We start from the raw sequence: 25,401 nt of genomic DNA, 5'->3' as shown, positions 1-25,401 counted from the left end.
GGACTCCCGTCTGAGCTCATGGTGTGCTTTTATTTTGGCACCTGTAATTTGGCCGTTAGACTTGAATGTGTATTAAGAGAAACTCTTATTACTTCTGGAGAGCTGCAGCTTTCTTTAGACACATGCTTACTGCTGCATTTTACATTTTAGACAAAATAGTTATGCATTTTTTACACATCACCTTTGGCATTATGTTGGTTTCAGGAGATAATAGCGTGTTGTTGTTCGTGCTATGCCTCAGAAGAACGTAAGCTAGACTTAGAAGAGTTTTAATTGCTGTAGTCCAAGGGTAGCAAAACAAAAAGCTCTGCAAAATAGTTTGCTTTGAGAAGTTCTCTTAATGCTTACAGGTATTATTTTCGGGGAGATTTGATTACATCCCCTCTTTAATCTTTAATATTAAGAAATAAAGGAATCCACTTCCTGTTCTGAGGCCAGTTCTTTCATGGAGAAAACTGAGCACGGAGGAACAAAACGAAATACCTTTATTCAACGTTACATTCAGGAAGGACATGGCAAAACAAAGCAGAAGACGAAGGACACACACTGACAGAAAACCAGAACTTAAATACATACAGAACTAATCACAAGGACAAGTTAAGGACGATGTATTTGTATTACGTGGCATTGATATAGACAGGCTCTGATCTTCATTATTGGTTATTCTATTGGTGTTATTGTACATAAATATACATGACAATGAAGATATCAGGTGTCAAATGTTGCCAAATAGTCTGAACTGAAAATGGATCGTACTGGGTCCTACCCTCTTATAGCCGAATTCAAACCAATTTCCAGAAGAGAAAAACTGAAGTTAATGGTGTTAGTATTGGTTTTATTGTACATGAACATGCATTATAGTGTCCGTAACAGGTGTACAGTTGTGTTGAAGATTGTACTGCTTACCTCCTCTTGCGGAGCTCAAAGTAATATCTCTGAATGTCCATGGAGTTAACAGGATGTGATGCAAAAAGCAACATGTATGCATCACAGTGCATGTGACGAGCACTACTTTATCACAGATATTGAATATAAAAACAGAATGATCTCCTGTTGAGAAGATCCCAGCTCCACTCACCATGTCTCCACCATCTCTCAGTTTCCTCAGAGACCCCTCCTCCTATTGCTGCCACCAGTTTGGCCCTTAGTGAGTATGCCGGTGAGCAGTGTGTGTCTCTTGCCCTCGTCATGTATCTCTATCTGCTTGGCCTCACAGATGTTTATGGTGTTCCTCACACACACACACTGTCCGTAGATTTTAGTCACCGAAAAAATGAATTTGGCTTTTTCTAACAGTCTTGATTTAGATATGATTCTACTAACATGTGTCCAGACCATGAAGGTTGCCCTGCTAACAGCCGCACTATAGTGTTGTGTGTGACAAAATTAACACTGTTTGTCAAGACTTCAATCACAGTCCTAACTAAAGACTTCTTTGATTGTGTTGCAATGAACTAAGAGTCAATTTGTTGTTAAGATTTGTTCTTGCAACGTTGTATGACGCTAAACATTCAGTAGCATGCATTTCAACTGTGTAGCATATTAGCTTTATATTTCAATATTGTTTTTCTGTAGCGTTATTGACCTGTTACTGACCTCACCACACGTCAGCAAACATATAGTCATTTTTAGACGATTAAATGCAGATATTATAGATAATATACCAATAATATGTACGTTGTAACTTGTTAAAGTCTGCAGCGAAGCATCTCAGCTGTAGCTAAATGAGCTAAGCTAACATAAGAGGGTATGCTAAGTATGTTGTGACCTGTAAACTTCGGAGGATGCAGACTTCAAAGTTAAAAACGCAGATTACAAAACATTTTGTAGTAAAAGTAGACTCCATGCTAAGACCTTAGGTTAGGGTTAACCCTCTGTACCATTAATGGCAACACCAAACTACTGCATTTAAGTTAAGTCTTTCATCTAAAGGTCACTAAAGTAAAAATAACTACAAATATCAGATAAACACAACATTGGCATATATTTATTTTGCATAAGACACCACTTATTATTAGTTCGTCTACAGTTGCCATCTTGGATTGTGAGCTGGCAGAAGTGCAAACCAAGGATTGCATTGGAAATCTTCTATTCTCCTCACACATCATTTACTGTAATCCCCATTTCTAAGTTCCATTGATATCAAGATCCAACTGGGGAATTCAAATCAAGTATTTAATCCAACTACATTTGTCATGGATACCATTTAAGCCGGACAAAACACAGCATTAGAATATATTTACGACTTACTGGCAATGCTTACAGTCACCATCTTGGACTGTGAGAGGCAACATAGTGGTGCTGACCTCAGTTATTTTCTGCTTTAAAACTTAATTTATTTGTCTTATTTGATGCATTGGTTAGGGTTAGGGTAGGGACTTCACAGATGATCGGATACCTCAACACTCTGAACAATATACTGTACAAGAACTCAATGGAAACACAGACACACTGTTGATTGAAGTAAAAGATTGTATTGTTTTAAGACAGAATACTTGAAGTCAACCAATATGTATCTGAAAAGACAGAGAGTCTGACAGCTCTATTCCTCACAGTAACACTCCATATTTGGACCATCAATAATCCCATATCATCCTTCTTCAGCAGGGAACATTCTGATTGTATAAACCCAGACAGTCATGATACAAAGGTAACATGATTAAATCAGTTATGCATTATTTCTACAGTACCACCCTGCAAAGATGTGTTGGGTTTCATCATAGCAGTTCTTATCACATCTGTCACTGTAAACTTTTCCTGAGAACCGCTCGATGTTTCTTATCGTTTCTTTGTCCTTTCGGCTCAGATCATCTGTCATTCTTGGCAGCGTGTTCACAGCAGTTTTTAGGATTAATCCAGATGTGCGACACTGATTAGCCCCTGCTGACATCTGATCATTATTTCAGTCAAGTTATAGCTGATCACAGCTTTAAGAAACTAACCCATTTGACTGCTTATTGCTTTAATCCCTGAGGCAACATGGGAGGTAAACAAAGCTGATTTGTGTGTTTGGTCCCAACTCACCGGATTAACTGTTGTGTGATTAATGTTGCTCATATAAATGATGTACTGTATGAGAATTGTATGTCCTAACTTAACCTTTCTTTTAATCACATTCGGCGTTACATTTGACGCTAAGATTGTTCGTAGTGTGTTTTTTCTGCAAGTGCGTCACACAAATGCTTCTAGATTGTCCTGATGTTTCATGTGTTCATTCTGTTGTGTTGTGTTTCATATGTAGTTGGCATGTTGTGTCAAAGCTGCAGATTTCCCTCTGTTCTGACCCTGAACAAACTCAAATCTAATACATTAGAATAAGAAAAAGAGGAAAACCTGTTGATTATGTGGATGCATGACGCTGTTCTGGATGTCCTATCCCCTGAATTCATATCTTAAAATCATCACCAAATTGTTTATTTATCCATTTATTAATATTCTACATGCTTCCAAAAACAAAACGTCCAGAACTGCTTCATGTATTCAGTTTTGTTTATATATATTTTAAAAAATGTGTTTATTGATTTATATTTTTCTCTTGGTTATTTGTTTTTTGTCATTTTGCCTTTAACATTAATGTTCATTTGTTATTTATGTTGAAATTTGTTCATCATTTTTCACCAATGTTTTATGTGTTTTCCATATGCCCCACCCTCCTCCTCCTCCTCCCTCTTTAATTTCCAAATGACCAATCATGTGCGTGCACATCATGTGACTGTGTCATGTGGCTCTTGCATGGTGCTGATGATGTCGTCTCCGCTGGCCAACAGAAGGTAATTTATTTTGTTTAGTTTGAGATCACGACATCAGAAATGGTCATTCAGAAGACTTTAGACACATAGGAGACGCATTCATCACTTTTCATTTAGCCATCTTTCATTCATCTTTTTCTGTTAATATATAGTAAATAATCATCATTCTTCATCTTAAGAATGTCTCTTGCTAACTATGATCATTCTGCCCATTCTTCATTGCTTTCATTTCGTAACAATGCCTGACTTTTCTCCTTGTAGAGCCTGATTACAAATGCATTATCTTTATGATGTAGAAAAGACACACCAGGGCCTTCTGGTTAAGCAAGCTAGTTGTATGTGACTATTAACTCATTGACCTTGTGTGTTGTGCTTGCTGTTACCCCTGCTTTAACATGCATTAATAATATCATAATTACCATAAAACCATAATAAATATGACTATATAGTCAAGTCTATAGATAACACCAGGTGTGAATGGGGTCTTTCATTTCTCCAGAGCTAGCTGAGACACATTTGAATGAATTTATTACAACATGTCCTTGATTTAAAGTGAAATACATAATGCTATCGCCACCCATCTGTGAACTCTACCTGCATTAATACAACAGATGAAATTGCAATTTGTTTGTAAATCTAACATTGCATTTGTCTTTTCTCACGTTGGTTACTGAGAAGCTGAGGTTGTTCAGGATTCACATTTCTCAATCAGCCAAAGTGCAAAGGAGAGAAAACGGTATAACCAAATAAACATATTATCCCCGATTCGTTAAAGAATCAGGGAGAGGGAGAATCTCAATTTAAATCCAGACAAACTCTAAATGTGTGATTCTCTGGTGTTCTTATTTATTTAAACCTTGATTAGAAATGTCGGTAGAAATTCGTTTTGAAAGCCCTTTGACTTTAAATTATTCTTCCAGATAGCGCTAGTTTTTACTCGTTCTGAAACAAGCAGATCTTTTGTTCTATTTTTTCTTTAGCCATTTCATTTTTTATCACATTTAAACATCATGAGAGCATCTTCACAAAGTGCCGCAGACTGCATTGCAAGTTCATTTTCACCTTACACATCGAACTTCTCTTATTTGTTCCAAAGGTCATCTGCAGTGTGTGATTGCATTACTGCAGCATGCACGTCTGTTCCTTGTTGCATCCTCTTTCTTATTCTAAGCTCTTCTTCTAAAAGACAAGTCCACCCTGTCTGCATGCGTCTGTGTCTTGCATTTCTACATTGACAATATAAACATATCATTATTTTTCCAAGTTGTATAGTTTTGAGAAAGGATTGGATGTAAAAAATGGATTCAAGTCCGAATTCTGAGAAAAAACACAGGATTGCATGATTTATTTTTAGCATTAATCCTTACTGTATTTCAGACAAACAATTGACGTCAAGCACTCCAAAACTACATTTCTGTATCCAACAGCATGTATTCAATGACTCTTTTCAATTCCCTTTATGTCTCAATGTACGCTTTAAAGAGTGAGGGTGCCACATAAGTTGGCATTGAATGTGTTTCAGGGTGAGATGCTCCAGTCTGCATGGAGAAGCTTGTCGTTCTAACCCCTTCTCTCTCAGTTTTAGCCTCAGAGAAAATGAGCTAACCCAGAATGATGCCTGTGAATAACCCTGCTGAATGTCCCGATGTTTAACCGGCCTCGTGTTACGCTGCTGTCACTAACCAACTGTCTGATTTACTTCCAGCATCTGTCATGTTCAGTCCTGTGTAGACGAATGCAGCTCAGATGATAGCTCACAACCAGAAAAAGTGCCTTCATGCATATTCATTTAATTACCACTAACACTGAGATTGTCCATTTGAAATGTCTGCCAATGTTACACATGTTAAAGTCTGCACATTGTCTTTGATAACGTAGAATATCATATTTTCTTCCCACCTGCTATTATGAGAGAGTGTTAGCACAGGGCAAAGGCTGTACTATCATGAGGTAGACCATTTAAATACATCATCCCAAGGCTATCTGTGTGCAACCAAATATGTACATAATTAATGAGTCTGGGTTGTCAGTCTCCTCCCTTACAGCCCTTACATTGGAATGAGAGAAAACGCCTCAACCCATGCATACTAAACACCTCCACCTGCCCTCCCTCAACACTATGTATACATTATGAGAAGTAATAGAGTAACACGTCCAATCAAGGTCTACAGGCTCATTATCCAGCGACCCAGCCGCCATAACTCAGCAGGCAGAGCAGATAATGAGAGGCTTCAAGGAGAGAGACACCTCCGCACTGCCTTAAAGGGAAACACACTCACAATATGTATTTCATATTTGAAAACACGCTTTGTTGGTTTCTGCAATAAAGTGGTGCAGGGAAGATTGATTTTTTTAGTCCGAATTTAGGAAGTTAGCTTCTCCCTGGTTCCCTTTGTGGGGAATTTTCCATTTGATTTTGCATTATGCTTTTAAGTTTTATGATACTTAGCAGGATAATCTCTACATATTACACCACTTGTTGATAGGCTATAAGCTATTCACGTCACCACCGCTAAGCTAAAGGAGGCTAATGTTGGGCTATAAAGGAACTACAGCACGGTCACATGACTTCATGTCACCACCGCTAAGCTAAAGGAGGCTAATGTTGGGCTATAAAGGAACTACAGCACGGTCACATGACTTCACGTCACCACCGCTAAGCTAAAGGCAGCTAATGTTGGGCTGTAAAGGAACTACAGCACGGTCACATGACTTCATGTCACCACCGCTAAGCTAAAGGTGGCTAATGTTGGGCTATAAAGGAACTACAGCACGGTCACATGACTTCACGTCACCACCGCTAAGCTAAAGGTGGCTAATGTTGGGCTATAAAAGAACTACAGCACGGTCACATGACTTCACGTCACCACCGCTAAGCTAAAGGTGGCTAATGTTGGGCTATAAAGGAACTACAGCACGGTCACATGACTTCACTTCACCACTGCTAAGCTAAAGGTGGCTAATGTTGGGCTATAAAGGAACTACAGCACGGTCACATGACTTCATGTCACCACCGCTAAGCTAAAGGCAGCTAATGTTGGGCTATAAAGGAACTACAGCACGGTCACATGACTTCATGTCACCACCGCTAAGCTAAAGGCGGCTAATGTTGGGCGTGATGAAGTGTAGTCGTCTCAATTAGACACTTGTTAGCAACCGCCGTTTTTTTTATTCACCAGTGGGGTATTTACTGATGTATTTTATGTCGCAGAACAAAATCTCTTCAGCTTGTGTTAACCACAGACCTTATTTCAGGCTTCTAACCTACAGTAAAACACGTCCAAAAAAAACATTGACTTCCAGAAAAGGAAACAGGAAGGGCTAAAATGCAGACTCATTTCTCGGTTTTACAACTCATTCCTGCACCACTATATTCCCCCAAACTCAGCAACACAGTTTCCTTTAAGAAATGCTAATATAAGCGTTTTTTTTTGACAGTGTAGGTTTAAGCGAACTTTACAATAGTAGTAGGAGTAGAAGCAGAGTAGTTTACTTGAATTTAGAGGCTAAAGTTGATGCAACAACCATATTTATGTCAACTAATTGCTCTCTTTCTCTGTGCAGGGGAACCTAGTGCACCTAAACTGGAGGTGAAGGTCCTGGAGAGGGGCAACTCTCTGAAGGTGAACTGGATCAAGCAGGACGACGGCGGATCCCCCATCAAACACTACCTGGTCCGATACAAGGCTGTGAGTACAGAGCTTTTTAAACAATAATGCCGTGGTTTCATAATAAATGTTAATAACCAATGCTTGGAAATACTCACCAAACAGGAATACGATTTAATCTATTTTTATTCCGGTGAAAAACTGGGTTTCATGACAGTGCGTAATTGTATAGATAAAACATCAAATATATATTTTTACAAAACTAAGTAGTTAAAGTAAGAGTATAGGCAATTAAAAAAATAAATAGGATTTACAATTATTTTTGTTAACATAACATATTAAAGGGAAAATGTGCAATAAAAAGATAACATTTTACAAAAAGATCTAAATAAATAATAGAAGTTAGAAAATGTACATGCACATTGTACAAAATATAACATCAACAAAATATGTAAAGATGTGTATAATACAACATACAGTATGCAATGGTTATAGTACAGCGGATAAGCTCTCATATTATAACAATTGTGCATTTTATGAGAAAAGCATGACATTTCTAGCATAGTTAGTGCATACCATAAGGTTTATTTTCAGATGTGAAGGGAAGTCAGATTTGACCTGTGAGGACCGTGAGAGGTCAAATCCAAGATGGCCGCCAGTCTCTTGGGTCAAATGTTCAAACACGCTTAATTTTGGAACCAAACATTGTAGAAAAACATTTAAGGTGTCATATCCAACTAAATTATGCATGCCCAATCATTTGGTGATACTTTTGAGGTTGCCAGAATTCAAGAAAATGCATTTAGGTGAAGATAAAGGTAGAAATTGACCAAAAATAAGCTGTCAATCAGTTGAAATTTGCAAAATTAAAAATATTAGTTTAGTTTGAATGAAGATATTAAAGCTGATTTGAAAGGTTTAACTTTTCATTCATGAAAATTCTCATGTATAATTCAAAAGGTTGCTAAAAAAATCTCAGTATTACAGTATAACGTATAATTGAACTGTGCCTGTGGCTATGTATGTATTATTGTTTGGCCTTATGATGGCTAACATTGGATGACCATTTTAGTTTTCACTTCATATAGCACTGTACATTGCATGAAATTATGAGCTGTTTTGTTTTATGTATGTTTGACAGTGTCAGTGAGGAGCCCAGGAAGAATAGCCTATGCTACACATTAAAAGACATCAAATAGTGCTTGTAAATACAAATAAAATCAATAGAAATAGTGCAAGGAGAGTCTATGTACAAGCAATTGGAATATGATATTAGATAAATCATTTGTAAGTTGCAAACAGATGAATGTTATGGATGTTCTTTAAAAAGTTCAGGTGTTTAACAGTTGATTGCACAGTGTTGATTTGTGTCCTGTGTATATTATTGTATGTTTCAGAAGCACGTGTCTGAGTGGAAGCCAGAGATCCGAATGCCTGACAGCAGCGATCACGCAACGCTGAGCGGCCTGGACTGGAACACGGAGTACGAGGTGTACGTGGTGGCCGAGAACCAGCAGGGAAAATCAGAGCCGGGTGTCGTCTCCTTCAGAACCGCCAGCGACCCTACCACCATCCCAGGTACGAATCCCATCATTTCATCATCTCCCCAGCATCCACACACAGCCACCGTGCAGCGAGGCCTCCCCCGTGACCACAATACTGAAACTAACAACAATTTAAAATAAATAAAAGCAAAATAAATCTAGGAAATGATCTAAAAGTTGACAAAAGATAACCCTCTCGGTAGAAGTAGGATTGAAATAAGACACAATTTGTGACCACAATACTGATATTTACAAACGCAAAATGTGTAAATATAATAAAGTAATTCATTTTAATATAAAGAAATTCAAATAAAAACATGAAAGGTAAATAAAAACAATTATGATAAAATAAATGTAAAAAAGCAAGGGGTATATTGCTAATTAAAAGCTTAATTAAAATAATATTTTGCCCATAATATTTGTATTTGTGGGGTGTACAGTAAGTGTAGTGGATACAATCCACATCCCACATTTTATGTAAGGGGACTTTTAGAATATTAACTTTTTGAATAAGCAATTTAAAGCATTATGCTCACCTTTTGCAGAGCAGAGATGTTTTTATTCTCCTCAATAACTCTCTGCAGCTCCAGATGAAACTCAGCATCACGTTGCTCTTCCTCTGTGAAGCTGCTGTTGCTGCTGAGCTCCAGTGAGCGTGAAGAGGAGCAGATATCAGTCGGAGCATTTTGTCCAGTTAATACCAACAACTTGTCCTCAGGTGGTCACGGTCGGCCTCTGCTCTCTGGCTGTGTGAGCTGATCATTTTAACTCGGGCTGCTTCCCCATTCACTAAACCTGAGCTACAAAACTACTTCATCATACAAATGTTGTCTACTACTACTTCTCCCTCATGTAACTATAATTGTATCTTTTATGATACTTACACATTTTGTTCAGCAGCATAATCTCCACATATTAACACCACTCTATGATTTATGAAGTAAAATGCTAACGTTAGGCTACAAAAGGAACTACAGCACAGGTCACATGACTTCACGTCACCACCGCTAAGCTAAAGGTGGCTAATGTTGGGCTATAAAGGAACTACAGCACGGTCACATGACTTCACGTCACCACCGCTAAGCTAAAGGCGGCTAATGTTGGGCTATAAAGGAACTACAGCTCGGTCACATGACTTCACGTCACCACCGCTAAGCTAAAGGTGGCTAATGTTGGGCGACAAAAGGAACTACAGCACAGGTCACATGACTTCACGTCACCACCGCTAAGCTAAAGGCAGCTAATGTTAAGCGTGATGACATTTAGTCGTCTCATTTAGACACTTGTTAGCAACCGTTCCTCATTTAAAGGCTTCTAGCAAAAACATGTTCAACATTTGAACCATTGATATCCACACTAGAGAACAGGAAGTGGTCAAATGCTGACTCATTCCAGGGTTTTAGGACTCATTCCTTCACCATTCTATTTTCAGAACAAAAAAACTGAATTACAAGCAATGCATTGATTTCCTTCAAATAAAACGTATTATATTACAAAAAATACAATTTTATGCAATTCCTCCCTTTTTTCCAAAAACCTCTCATCTTGTTATTCTTTCTATCTCAATATCCCTCGTTCCCTGCCAGGTTTAGTGGGTCTCACACTCCTTTTGTCATGCAGTGTGGGGCTTTGTTAATGTTGGGATGCAGCCCTAACAGTGTTTGCATGGAGCCTCTTCCAGCTGGATTAATCTGTGTGTTATTGGAGACCCTGAAATGCAATGGCTGCCAGTGCATGGCGAATAAAGAAAAGCAGAGATTTTCTTTTTTCATGCGCTTGCTGGGCATCAGCCATGTATCAGTGGGAGGTTTGGATCATGTGGGCTTCATCCAAGTCAGTCCCCCTTTAATTCCCCTAATTTCTTTCATTTCATGTTGTTGTGTTGGATGTGTGGTTTTGCTTTCAAGTTGCTGTTGAGTTCCCCTCCCTTTGAGACATGTGGGGAATTGCTGAGGTTTATTTTTAGCTACAACATCTGCATTTAATTTCCCTTCTTGGTACAGTTTCTCATTTTCTAAATTTGGACGCAAATTGCGAAAGCAGGTTTCAATCAGTTTGAATTTGTTTTCTTTTTTCACGGCCGCCACACACACACACACACACACACACCCACACACACACACACACACACACTCACAGCTAAATGAAATGTAAGGTATCTCTCAAATTATTAGATTAGATTATTTTCGTAGAGATTAAATAAGCTTTATTAAACACAAATTGGGAAATTGTTATGTTACAGCACATGTAAACAAGGCATTGCACATAAATTCAAAATAAATTAAAATGTAAATATATATATATAAACAGTAGACAGATAGAGGATATATTGCATATATAGTAATATTGTTTTAGATTGGTTTAAATACTTTATTGATCTCCAATCAGGAAAGAGTTGGAGGTAAAGCATGGAGGTAAAGTTTGAGTGCAATGTGTACAATTCATTTATAAAAATTTGATTTTACATTGTAATGTGGGAAATACTCTCACGTCCTTAAAGTAATTGTTGTTTTAATGGAAATGTGTGCAATATTTCATCCACATGTCAGTAGTAGTCAGGTTTAAAATATAGACAAAACATCTCTGTAGTTGGCGGAAAAATTGTCTTTTGATTCTGTCGTTTCTAAAAAGCCTCGATAACATTGGGCTTGTGTAATTCCTGCAGCGTGTCACAGCAGGTGAGAGGCTGCCCAGCTGTGGAGAGATAATTCATAATTCATCATAATTTTCGAGCAAAAAAGTGTCAAAACAAACAGCCTCAGACAATCCAAATCTCCCAAACTAAGGCTGACATTGGAGTAAATTAAACAGATATTAATGTTTGCCGTTTTTATAACATCCATTCATCTACTCATCCATTCATCACCAGCTTCTGTCTTGACGTGTGTTTGCATGACCAGTGATGTAATCTAAAGAAATGCACGCTCCTTTCCACCTGCATTCACAACACAACTCATTTTATTTATAAATAGTTGAAAACACAAATCTTATCATAAGACAATATGGTGATATGTGAAGTGTAGTAGTGGTATTAAATGATCAGTTTCAACCACTGCTATCTTCCTACACCTGTAATATTGTATACAAATCTTTTAGGAGATGACTTGTTTTCCCTGCAGTGTCTTCAGCAGCATTTATTCTGCACTAATTACGACAGCAAATATGCTTTGAAGGAATCCTAAATGTTGCCAGATTGCAGTCCGACCAGCTAATGAGGAAACCTTTCTAATGGGTCTTTCTGCAGAGTTGCAAAATGCAAACGAGAACATATAAAACACAGCTAATTAAGCATCATAAAGCTGTTATTTAGTCAGTAATAAACAGGTGAGTATTCCCTGCTCCTATTCTACAAAACAATTAATCTGAATAAACTCAATTTTCTTACGGATTTTTGTCGGCATGATGCTGCTTCTTTCACACAGCAAGTCAGTGTTAAAGCTATGGGGAGTATCACTGGTTGGATATTGAAATGATCACATACTGTATCTATCAGTAAAACATAGCAGCCTTTGGCAAACACTTCCAGAGACACACATAAAATAACATTAATCTAGAGGCCATACTGTGTTTATAATCTCTCCATTAATAACGCTTTTGGAATAGTGGAAAGTTAGCATGTGTGTGCATTACCATTACACCACTGGCCTTTACAAATGCACGTCAATAGAGTACTGCAGGGATGACTTATTATTGTAGAGTGAGTTAGCATCTCCCTGGTGCCCTTGACACAAATCCAATGGTATTTTCCCATTGGATTTGCAGAAAACAAGCTCTTTGCAAACAAAAGTTATTGACGCTAATAATAGCTGAAGTGTAAATGCAATTTGCAGAAGTAAAAAGCTAATGTTGGGCTATAAAGGAACTACAGCCCATGACTTCACCACCGCTAAGCTAAAGGCGGCTAATGTTCGGTGAGATGACGTTTAGTAGTCTCATTTAGACACTTGTTTTTAATATGATACAATACGATACAATACAATATGATACAATACGATAATACTTTGAAATACGATACAATACTTTCTGATAGAATAAGAAATACAATACAATAACGAAGGATATACGATACAATACTTTCTGATACAATACGTTACAATACATTACATTACCTTACAATAAGATACGCTATGATACAATACGTTACAATATGTTACAATACGTTACAATATGATACAATATGTTACAATATGATACGCTATGATACAATACGTTACAATATGTTACAATACGTTACAATATGATACAATATGTTACAATACGTTACAATATGTTACAATACGTTACAATATGATACAATATGTTACAATATGATACGCTATGATACAATACGTTACAATATGTTACAATACGTTACAATATGATACAATATGTTACAATATGATACGCTATGATACAATACGTTACAATATGTTACAATACGTTACAATATGATACAATATGTTACAATACATTACAATATGTTACAATACGTTACAATATGATACGCTATGATACAATACGTTACAATATGTTACAATACGTTACAATATGATACAATATGTTACAATATGATACGCTATGATACAATACGTTACAATATGTTACAATACGTTACAATATGATACAATATGTTACAATAAGATACGCTATGATGCAATACATTACAATATGTTACAATACGTTACAATATGATACAATATGTTACAATACATTACATTACCTTACAATAAGATACACTATGATACAATACGTTACAATATGATACAATACGTTACAATATGATACAATACGTTACAATATGTTACAATACGTTACAATATGATACAATATGTTACAATACATTACATTACCTTACAATAAGATACACTATGATACAATACGTTACAATATGATACAATACGTTACAATATGTTACAATACATTACAATATGATACAATACGTTACAATATGTTACAATATGATACAATACGTTACAATATGTTACAATACGTTACAATATGTTACAATACGTTACAATATGTTACAATACGTTACAATATGATACAATATGTTACAATAAGATACGCTATGATACAATACGTTACAATATGTTACAATACGTTACAATATGATACAATATGTTACAATACATTACATTACCTTACAATAAGATACACTATGATACAATACGTTACAATACTTTCTGATACAATATGTTACAATACGATACAATACGATAAGATACCATATGATAATACTTTACGATATGATACGATACGATGCAATAAGGTACGCTACAATACGATAATACTTCACGATTAAATTCACCAGTGGGGTATTAACTGGCTAAATGTATGCTGTGGAACAAAAACCTTCAAAACCAGAAACTTCCAGAAGAGGGAACAGGAAGTGCTTAAATGCTGACTCATTTCCGGGTTTACGGACTCATTCCTGCACCACTCTATAGCGTGACTTATAACTGCCAGTGATCTGCACCATGACGGATTAAAACCGTGTCTTGTTTCTAACCATTACTCAGTGTTTGACTCGTTTTCCTGTCTGTTGTCATTCCCTTCATTTCCGTGACCTTTCACCCCCATGCATGCCATGCGTCATCTTGCCGTGCTGCTAACATGCTACGAATTATTTTTTTACTTTGATCCTCTAGCTTCACATGTAGACGTCCCTTTTTATTCCTCGATTCAGTTGTAATTTCTGTATTTCTGACGTTATTTTTCTATCTCTCTCCCTCTTTTCCCTCTTTCTTCCCCCCTTTTTTCTCCGTGTCTCGTCTTCATGTGTGATCTTCTTGGGCACCTATGGACCATGACATTGCCATACACACAAATGTCTCTTTCTCTGTGTTTGTTGCTTGTATTATATATTTTTATTATCCATCTGTGGTTGGTCAATCAGCCACCCTGGGGTGCCGGTGTGTTTCCTGCAGTCTGGCAGCGCTCCTGCTGTCCATGCTGGCTCTGCTCTGCCTCTCATAAACAGATTTTTTTTTTTCGAGGAGAAAGAGGAAAGTCTGAGCCTTTGAAATCTTTCAGCACAGACTCCTTTGCTTTCTATGCCTTTCGACCCCTTGTGCAGCCACACACAAGATAAAAAAAATAAGAAGACATTGGTTTCATGATGTTATTACAGGGTGCTCAGTACTTGCATCATTCTCAAATTTCGGGGGAATTTAGATTCTGTTAATATTTTTGTTTTCATTTGTTTACATGTTGTATATGAATAGATTTGGAAAGGGTTATGTTACCGTTGGATTTGGGAGTGTTTTAGATTAGTAACACATTCATAATGCCTTAATGTGATCTTAAGAAGGGGTGATTAATAGACTTACCTTACACTGTTTGATTATGTGTCTACAACCGGAAATGGCAATCACAAAGAGACTTTTATTTTGGAATTTGTTGCCTTTTAAACAGACACATCGTTGTCACAAATGACATGAAAGCATGTACACTGCATGAAGGCATGATCCAGTATTCATTCATGTGCTATGCAGCTGCTTTAGAGCTCCCCACTGGAGCATTATGAATGTGTTAACAGGTGAAGAGTGCCTCATTCCTCTGTCTTTGGATACAAGCTTGAAATGTCCTGCTGTATAAAATGAGGAAAGATTGCAGAGCAAAAAAAAATGGACACTGGTTATGGTAATCATTTTTCAAGATTAATTTTCACATTTTAATGTAACCGCCTTGTCTGGAGAGAAGGTTGAAACTAATCATGTTTTGTGACAAAGTGTACATACTCTTTTCAAACTGACCTTGAAGATTTTTTTTGTTGACGGTTCATGTTCTCTTTCTACCTGAAAGCAGAGAAATGTCTAAGTAAAAAAATACATATGTGCAACAACACTAAAAATATTTCATTTTCAATAATGTGAAATTATTCTATTCTCTGAGGAATTTTTGTAAGTACATATCAGTGTGTTTCCATGTAACCATTGTAGGGTTGAAATAAATTGTTTCTTTTTCTTTCATGGAAGTGATGGCTTTCTGAGGCTGAAGTGTCTGAATGGACTGAAGTGTGTGTGACACCGTGTGAAGCTGCTCCTAGACATCTTTTACAACATGTCTGTATTCAGTGTTGCATTTCACCACACAACGTTAAACCCAGATGCTAACAACTCAAACGTCTGGCTATTTAAAGAAGCAACTGTATGTATGTATGAACAAAAGATGAACTTATGTCAAACAGTATACAGAATGAAGGCGATCACACATGACCTTGTTGTTGCTGTGAAAGTCCAACTAGAAACCCTGAAAGACAGGAAATAACATCACATTTAACTAAGATGCAACAACGCTCTCTTTTGTTGACAACAAAATCAGCTGCAGCATCGTGAGAGCTCAATCACATCCTGATTGGAGCAGGAGTTTTTGATTGTAAACAAAATATATCTGTTAAAATTAGGAGGCCTCACGATTGTAATCACAACTGCATTAGTAATGCTCTTTTAGACAACAACAATGATTTAAAAAAACTGCTGTTTTATCATGATTTAGCTATTTGAAAGCAAGAAACAAACACACTGCAGCTTTGGTCCCAATCTAAAAATATTTAAGAGAAATATATTTTTTAAAGAGGCCCTATTCTGCTTTTTGGGTTTTATTGTTCCTGGAGAGACATGTCCCAGTAGAGACACTACATACTGATATACACCTGAATATCAGCAGGAGAGGACTCTTTAAAGTAGAGACACTACATACTGATATACACCTGAACATCAGCAGGAGAGGACTCTTTAAAGTAGAGACACTACATACTGATATACACCTGAACATCAGAGGAGAGGACTCTTTAAAGTAGAGACACTACATACTGATATACACCTGAACATCAGCAGGAGAGGACTCTTTAAAGTAGAGACACTACATACTGATATACACCTGAACATCAGCAGGAGAGGACTCTTTAAAGTAGAGACACTACATACTGATATACACCTGAACATCAGCAGGAGAGGACTCTTTAAAGTAGAGACACTACATACTGATATACACCTGAACATCAGCAGGAGAGGACTCTTTAAAGTAGAGACACTACATACTGATATACACCTGAACATCAGCAGGAGAGGACTCTTTAAAGTAGAGACACTACATACTGATATACACCTGAACATCAGCAGGAGAGGACTCTTTAAAGTAGAGACACTACATACTGATATACACCTGAACATCAGCAGGAGAGGACTCTTTAAAGTAGAGACACTACATACTGATATACACCTGAACATCAGCAGGAGAGGACTCTTTAAAGTAGAGACACTACATACTGATATACACCTGAACATCAGCAGGAGAGGACTCTTTAAAGTAGAGACACTACATACTGATATACACCTGAACATCAGCAGGAGAGGACTCTTTAAAGTAGAGACACTACATACTGATATACACCTGAACATCAGCAGGAGAGGACTCTTTAAAGTAGAGACACTACATACTGATATACACCTGAACATCAGCAGGAGAGGACTCTTTAAAGTAGAGACACTACATACTGATATACACCTGAACATCAGCAGGAGAGGACTCTTTAAAGTAGAGACACTACATACTGATATACACCTGAACATCAGCAGGAGAGGACTCTTTAAAGCAGAGACACTACATACTGATATACACCTGAACATCAGCAGGAGAGGACTCTTTAAAGCAGAGACACTACATACTGATATACACCTGAACATCAGCAGGAGAGGACTCTTTAAAGTAGAGACATTACACACTGATATACACCTGAACATCAGCAGGAGAGGACTCTTTAAATGATAAACATTATAGATCAGAGACGATGTAATGCATACAAGAAGAGTCTCCAACAGCCATGATCAGTAACAGCTCAATGTGAGAGGATCACTAAAGCATTGACACATGTTCAGTTATCACACAGATGTTGCCCACATTGGAGAACCGGTGAGAACAACCTTTCCTTTCAAAGCTAACCAAAGCTCTTAGTTACACCAATGAGTGTCTCCCATGTTTACGAGGAGTACAATGATAAATAAAAAAACACTTGACTTCTTTAATGGGTTATTTTCCCATCTGCTCTTTCCCTGTGCTTCAGCGTGTTTTCAAAGAGGCTAAAAGGGAACATTCGTTGTCAATTGCTCCTTTTAAAGATGTTATCATGGGTGCTCGAACATCCAGCATACCATATACTCCACTTCCCGTTTGAAAAACAGAATATCACAAGGTTCAATTTGCCTGCAGCAAAGAGCACTTGGCTTCCAAGTAAGCAAATGTCAGAGGTTTTTCTCTTTGATTTGTAATCTTTGAAAGGGGCTTTGGAAGGTGAACGCAGCTCAAGACGCTCTCTGCCTACTTAGGATGAAGAAGCATCAAATGTGCCTGAAGGTAGAATAACATTTATGTGTTCGAGCCCTTAATCCTCACGCGCGAGTGAGAAAACATGTATTGGCGCAGAGGAAAACATATATTTCTTTTACCTCTAATGATGGTTTCTTGAGCAGTTTTCTCTGAAAGATTGCCTTCCTTGCCTCCTTCCTTGGTTTTATTATTCCTGGCACTGCTGTTTAATCTCAACTAAGTTCTGTCAGAAGGATAATAAGAGCTTACGACACCCTTGAGATGTTCTTTGTCACTTGTTGGTCCCTCCTGTTGTTCATCACTGCCTTCTGAGTAATGATAGTGCTGATCAGCGCTGAGTGATTTTCATTTTGCTAATCAGGATCTCCATCTAAGTGTGTGTGCGTGAGGCTTACTGCATTGCATATCAACAGAATCTCCCCCACAGACTGCATCCTCAGTTTGGACGTGGTTAATGAGGTGTTAATATGGATAGAAGTTCACATGAGATCAGCCAATTTGTACAGGAAATGAAGTGACAAGTTCTATTTATTCTGAAAGCCTGATATATTTCTTCTTGGTAGCTTTTCCTCACACCAAACTACACTTTTTGTTTTGCAATCAGATGGAGATGTCAGTCTAATCCTGATTGAAGCGTTCTGTACGCAGCAGAAACATAAAACACCCTGAATTATCTTTGCTTAGCGATATCCTCCCTCGCTGTTAAATCAGATATAAGTTAAACTCTTCCTCCCCTTCTGTCGGAAAATGCGTCAGCGGTTCATATTTTTAAAGCCAGTTTGCGGAGCCTGTTGGCTGACGAGTAACTTAAATCTTCATTTAAAAGATTTAAATCTCAGCACATAGTCCCCGCTGCATGAAGGGATCCAAAGATCTTAATCAGGCAGCTGTCAGCATCACGCTGCTGCTGCCTGCAGAAAACACGGTGTGTTATTTAACGGCGGTGCAGTGCCTCACTGTGGCAGAGACCGACATAAACACAAGAGTTATTGAGCTGAATGAAGCCAATGCAATCGCCTAGGAAAGAGAGAAAGTCATGTCTGTGTCATTTCAAAATGTTTACTACCAATTATTGATCATTATACAGTTTAAAAAGAAACTTCCAACTCTTAATTTCCTTCAAAATGTCTATATTCCAGATAAAAAATCTACTTTTTGATAGTTACTTAAATATCTCTATGCGATAACTCCTATTATACAAACTCTATGCAGGTTGCACGATCTCCATCTGTCTATATTTTATTCCAATGTAAGTCATTGTCTTTTTTTTTCAACCTCATATGGCCAGAGCGAACTAAACACAGGATAGTCCAAAACACGTTCAGCCTAATATTTCTTAAAGAGGACATATTGTGCTAATGTTCAGGTGTATATCAGTATGTAGTGTCTGTACTTTAAAGAGTCCTCTCCTGCTGATGTTCAGGTGTATATCAGTATGTAGTGTCTCTACTTTAAAGAGTCCTCTCCTGTTGATGTTCAGGTGTATATCAGTATGTAGCATCTCTACTTTAAAGAGTCCTCTCCTGCTGATGTTCAGGTGTATATCAGTATGTAGCATCTCTACTTTAAAGAGTCCTCTCCTGCTGATGTTCAGGTGTATATCAGTATGTAGCATCTCTACTTTAAAGAGTCCTCTCCTGCTGATGTTCAGGTGTATATCAGTATGTAGTGTCTCTACTTTAAAGAGTCCTCTCCTGTTGATGTTCAGGTGTATATCAGTATGTAGTATCTCTACTTTAAAGAGTCCTCTCCTGCTGATGTTCAGGTGTATATCAGTATGTAGTGTCTCTACTTTAAAGAGTCCTCTCCTGCTGATGTTCAGGTGTATATCAGTATGTAGTGTCTCTACTGGGACATGTCTCCATGCTTTCATGTTCAAAAAGCTCTTTATTTTTCCCAGTCTGCTCTGATTGGTTAGCTGGCCAGCTCTGTTGTGATTGGTCAACCGCTTAGAGATGTCCCGCCCCTTAGCCTATCACGTAAAATGTGTTGGAGCGCTAGCCAATAGAAGCGCGAGTGTTACAAAGTGATGTCACTATGTTCTGGAATTAAACAAAGGAGTCCAATCGAAGTCTAAACTACAGGAAAGGGAAAACCCCAAAAAGCATAATAGGGCCTCTTTAATTTCTTATTCTAATTATAAATAAGGCGAATAATCAAAATGGCTTCAATATGGCCCATTATACACTTTGCTCTTGACCTCTCCGTCTAAGTAAGAGGATTTCAGTTCCAAAAGATGTCCATCCTCAATATGTTGGACCATGGGGTGTCAAACTCAATTTCATCGCGGGCCACATTAGCATTATGGTTGCACTCAAAGGGCCGGTTGTTACTTTAAGACTATATACATATATAATATATATAAAATAATGTATTATATTACATTATTACCTCTGCATTGGATTATTATCGGATAGGGTAATAACTTCATAAGTAACTACGTCTGAAAGCAGAAGTCTGGGGCAAATAATAGCAAGTCTCTTCAGTGCGCATGTCACAAAACGAGATGCATTGTGGGACATGTAGTTTATTGGCAACGCGCTTCTGTAAAGCGGCATGTAACTGTATAATAAACATATTATATTCTTTGCAAGCTTTTGCGGGCCACATCAAATGAAGCCAAGGGCCGGATTTGGCCCCCGGGCCTTGAGTTTGAGACCCCTGCATTAAGGCGTTGTTGGTCTCTGCAATGCGCTGAAGTGCAGCAAGAATAATATGTTGAAGTTAGTCCAACAAAAACAACCCATTTGTAACTCTGCAGTATAGTGGATAGTTTCATTTAGATTTTGACCATGTTGTTTATGGCTTCAGCAATCTATCATCCACACAAAATGTAGACGTATTGAGATACATTTCCTCGTGTTTAAAAGCGTTAGTAAGGAAAAGCCCCCGCAGGCGAAGGCAGAATTTGAGAGGCTGATTTGAAAATGAGTCGCTGCTATATAATGCATGTTGTGCAGCTGTAATGATATGTAAATTACCTGCCAATACAAAGGTTTCTCATCAATGTACGAGCACAGAAGTCAGACAGATTGTCTCTGCTGGACCGTCACCAGGTATTGATTCTCAGGAATGTGTGGCTTTTCAGTGAAATTGAGGCTTATCAGTGGCAGTGTGTTATCAGAGGGGGGGGACAGTACTGTACCTGACGAGCCTGTGAAGAGAAATGTTTGCGTAGTCCTCCCAGACAACAAGATTTCTACTTCCTCCCGGTGAGAAAACCCCCCACGGCACCGAATACATGCCACATGATTTATTGTGCCTGTTAAAATGCAAATGAAGCAATCGGCAGAGGGAAAAACAACACTGTAGTCGCCTGCCAGACACAGATCTGGGCACGCTGCTTTGATCCCTGCCATCAGAGAAAATTAAGCATTGAATGCTAGGACGGGAAGAAAGGGCTCTGACAGGAAATTGTTTCTGTCATACGCAAATGTTACGTGTTTGAGAAGCATAATAATAATTTAAAATGTGTCATGTTGCAAAGCCCTCGCTACACTGGCTGTCAGCGAGGTTTTAGAAAGTCTTCTGCATACATAAAGACCTCCTTTTCTTTCTGACTGGATATATGTCAACAAGACCATGTCAAAGGCCAAGAGAAGTGCTGCCGTCATTGTGTCATGTTCTTGCTTAATGGTGCGTTCAGGCGCTGCATGTCAACTCGTAAAGTCTGAAAGAGATTTTACATGTCAACAGTAAATGTGTCACATCAACTGGACCAGTGAAGAAGTGCTTTGCAGGATGTGAGTTATTGAACTTAGCGTCGTGGGGCCTCATTTATAAAACTGTGTGTAAGAATCACGTTAAGGACAAAACACAAGAAGTGGTTACCCAAAAAGATACTCAGATTTATAAATAACTTTGTCCTTTGCTTACCTCGTTCATTACAAGAATAGATTTCATAGCATGCTTGATTGGCTGTAATAATTAGAGAACATATTCACGGGTTGTTTGCAGCAACATCTGAGTATTTATTTCCTTATTTCTACATCGTTTTTTGTGTGTGTGCTCGGTGAGAATCATTCATTGTAAGATTAGCTTTTATCTGTTTTTGCATATTAACTTCTCATATATACAGTAAGAGAGGTAGTATTTGTATTCATAGTATTCATTATTATGTGCGTACGCATGGGTCAACGTTTCAATGGAGTACATTCTACCGCCAACTTAGTTTTTTAAATAGATTGCAAACTTCGAAATTGGCATCTTTTGAGCATACGCAATGTTTATAAATGAGGCCCCTTGACATGTTGTTCACAATGTAGGCTGCTTGAACCTTTAGAAGATATGAAAGAGATATAAGTTAAGGATGTTACATGTCTAAACAGTTCAATAAACTGCAGATGTTTTTAGTTTTATATGATGTTTTTAGCTCCGAATCACATTCTTTCAGAGGGTTGATTTGTCACAATCTTATGAAGGACCCAAATGCAGCACTCGAGAAACCAAGGAGTATTGGTAATATACTTTATTGGTAATAATACGCAGAGCAGAGGGATACCAGCAGAACAGTAACAGCCGGATGATGTGCAGGCAAACGAACCAGAGGACAGCGGGCAGAAGGTGAGTCAGGGCCGGGCAGAGGGTCAGGGGGCAGGCGAGGCGGGCAACGTAGGTACAGGCAGGGTCAGACAGCAGGCAAGGCAGGATAGTCCAAGGACAGGCAGGATCAGGGAACAGGCAGAGCAGGCAGGTCAGGGACAGGCAGGATCAGGGAACAGGCAGAGCAGGGACAGGCAGAGCAGGTCAGGGACAGGCAGGGTCGGAACCGGGTGGGCAATCTGGTAACAAAGGCGTGAAAGACTAGCATGAAGGCAACGGGTGTGTGTCTGGTGAGGGTTTAAATACTGGCAGTGTGACTAATGGGTGCAGTAGAGAAAGAGAGTGAGCAAAAACGTGTGTGTGGTTAACAGGTGAGACAGGTGAATGGAAAGCTACTGGTGAACGATGGAGCAGACTGTGACAGAATGTAGGGTTAGGATGAGGCTTAAAAAAAACGTCCAAACTTTCCAAGCAGAGGGAAAGAGAAGAAAGCACAACTACTGTATTAACAAAGGGATTACAACTTGGGAAATGTGCTTGAATGGATCTTTAAGTATGACAAGACGTGCTGCATTGCATTCTGGTCCATGGTGGCAACTCTTGGTGCAGAATCAGTCATTTCAAAGAGCTGCTCAAGACACATTCGCACATACTGTACATTTGGACCGAAATCAATCCTGATGGACCATTTGGATCAAAGTCAGTTGGTTATAAAATGTGACAGCAACTCAAACAACAAAATGGAACCACTTATCATGGTTTCATTCAGTTTTGCAAAGCTTCTCCAATGTGCTATGGTGAGGCCAGTATACATATGAGTTCAATCTCTAGGACCAATGCTACAGACTAATGTGGTTATAATGAGGTTACAGAGGTATACAGATAGACCTCAAAGCTCTTGAGTCTAACAAATATGTATTGACTACCTTAAGAAAAGCCTCACTGAGAGTCACTTTTATCTCAGTGGAAAGACAGTCATTGTAAAGCCTGTTCTACCTTCATGCGGAACAACATCAAGGTGCTCCGTTCAAAAAGCATAAAAAGACACCCAAAGGTGTGGGGTAAGTTGAAGAAAATTCAACTTTCTGCTTATGTCCTCTGAGTCCTCTTTTTACTAACATTGTAATTCTGCTAGTAATGACATGTAACAGTAATCTGATTACATCTATTTGTATTGTGACTGTAAGGGAGTTACCTATATGTTAAATGTAATCTGTTACCGCTATCCCGCTATCCCGCTATCCCGGACTCCGCTATTGTCCCTGACGGATTCTCTATTTTTCGTCAGGACCGGACTGCAAACTCGGGGAAAAGTAAGGGAGGCGGTGTGTGTGTAATGACTAACAACAACTGGTGCTCAGATGTGAAGATTATTTCATCGGACTGTTCCGCACAGCTAGAGCACCTCATGATCTCATGTCGGGCCTTCCATCTGCCGAGGGAATTCACATCTGTTGTGATAACAGCAGTGTATATCCCGCCGCAGCCACTCGCCGACAACAACACGGCACTCGATCAGCTGTTTGGGTTTATTGATAAAACCGAGACTTCACGGCCAGATGCGGCGTTCGTTGTGGCCGGAGATTTCAACACCGCCAACATGAAGAAGGTTTTGCCAAAATATTACCAACACATCAACTTCCCGACGCGCGGGGGAAACATACTGGACCATGTTTATTCCCCTTTCCGGAATGGATATAAGGCTCTCCCTCGCCCTCCCTTCGGCAAATCAGACCATATCTCACTACTGTTGTTGCCTGCTTACAAGCAGAAACTTAAAAGGGACAGACCGATAACAAGGACAGTACAACGATGGAGCGAGGAGTCAGATTCAGCACTGCAGGATTGCTTTGCATCTACGGATTGGAGTGTGTTTGAGGACAATAACATCAACACACACACGGACACTGTCATCTGCTACATTGGGAAATGCATCGATGACGTGGTACCGAAGGTTTCTGTACGGACATTCCCAAATCAAAAGCCCTGGGTAAACGGTGAGGTGCGCGGCAAACTGAAAGCGCGCACTCTCGCGCACACAGCGGGAGATTTGGAGGAGTACAGGAAGTCTAGGTATGATCTCCGGAGAGCAATAAAAAATGCAAAGAGACAGTACAAAGAGAAGGTGGAATCTGACTTCAAAGGCTGTAACACTAGGAATATGTGGGCGGGACTAAGGACAATGACTGACTACAAAGGAGCAGCGGGGGGTGCTGCGGGAGTGTCTGCGTGCGCATCTCTCCCAGATGAGCTAAATAGTTTTTTTGCACGCTTTGAGAGCAGCCAGGCTGTGGAGGTACAGAGGGACCAGGAGCTACACTGCCCTTTTGTTTTAAATAGGGCAGATGTGTGTAAATCCTTTAAAAGGGTTAACCCACACAAGGCTCCTGGACCTGATGGCATCCCTGGCCGTGTTCTCAGGGTGTGTGCAGTTCAGCTGGCAGAGGTGTTCACAGACATCTTCAACAGGTCCCTGCTGCAGTCTGTAGTCCCCACATGTCTTAAACACTCCACCATCATTCCTGTCCCCAAAAAGACAATCATCACCTGCCCCAACGACTACCGCCCAGTAGCACTCACCTCCATCATAATGAAGTGCTTTGAGCGGTTAGTCAAATTATTCATCACCTCCTCCCTCCCTGAATCTCTGGA

General features: G+C 38.8%; 1 protein-coding gene across 1 annotated transcript in view; it reads left to right on the top strand.

Annotated features, from left to right (window-relative positions):
• The window catches only part of LOC117479890 (neural cell adhesion molecule 1-like), a 297,483-nt gene that overhangs the window by 257,108 nt on the left and 14,974 nt on the right, over positions 1–25,401 (top strand). Inside the window, 4 exon segments of the mRNA XM_034127005.1 lie at positions 1,100–1,159; positions 3,768–3,770; positions 7,314–7,438; positions 8,755–8,935. Coding sequence (XP_033982896.1) covers positions 1,100–1,159; positions 3,768–3,770; positions 7,314–7,438; positions 8,755–8,935 — 369 coding nt within the window.

This window comes from Trematomus bernacchii, unplaced genomic scaffold (genome assembly GCF_902827165.1).
Source record: "Trematomus bernacchii unplaced genomic scaffold, fTreBer1.1, whole genome shotgun sequence".
NCBI classification, from domain to species: Eukaryota; Metazoa; Chordata; class Actinopteri; order Perciformes; family Nototheniidae; genus Trematomus; species Trematomus bernacchii.
The sequence above is the reverse complement of the archived record's forward strand: the minus strand, read 5'-3'. Positions and strand labels throughout refer to the sequence as shown.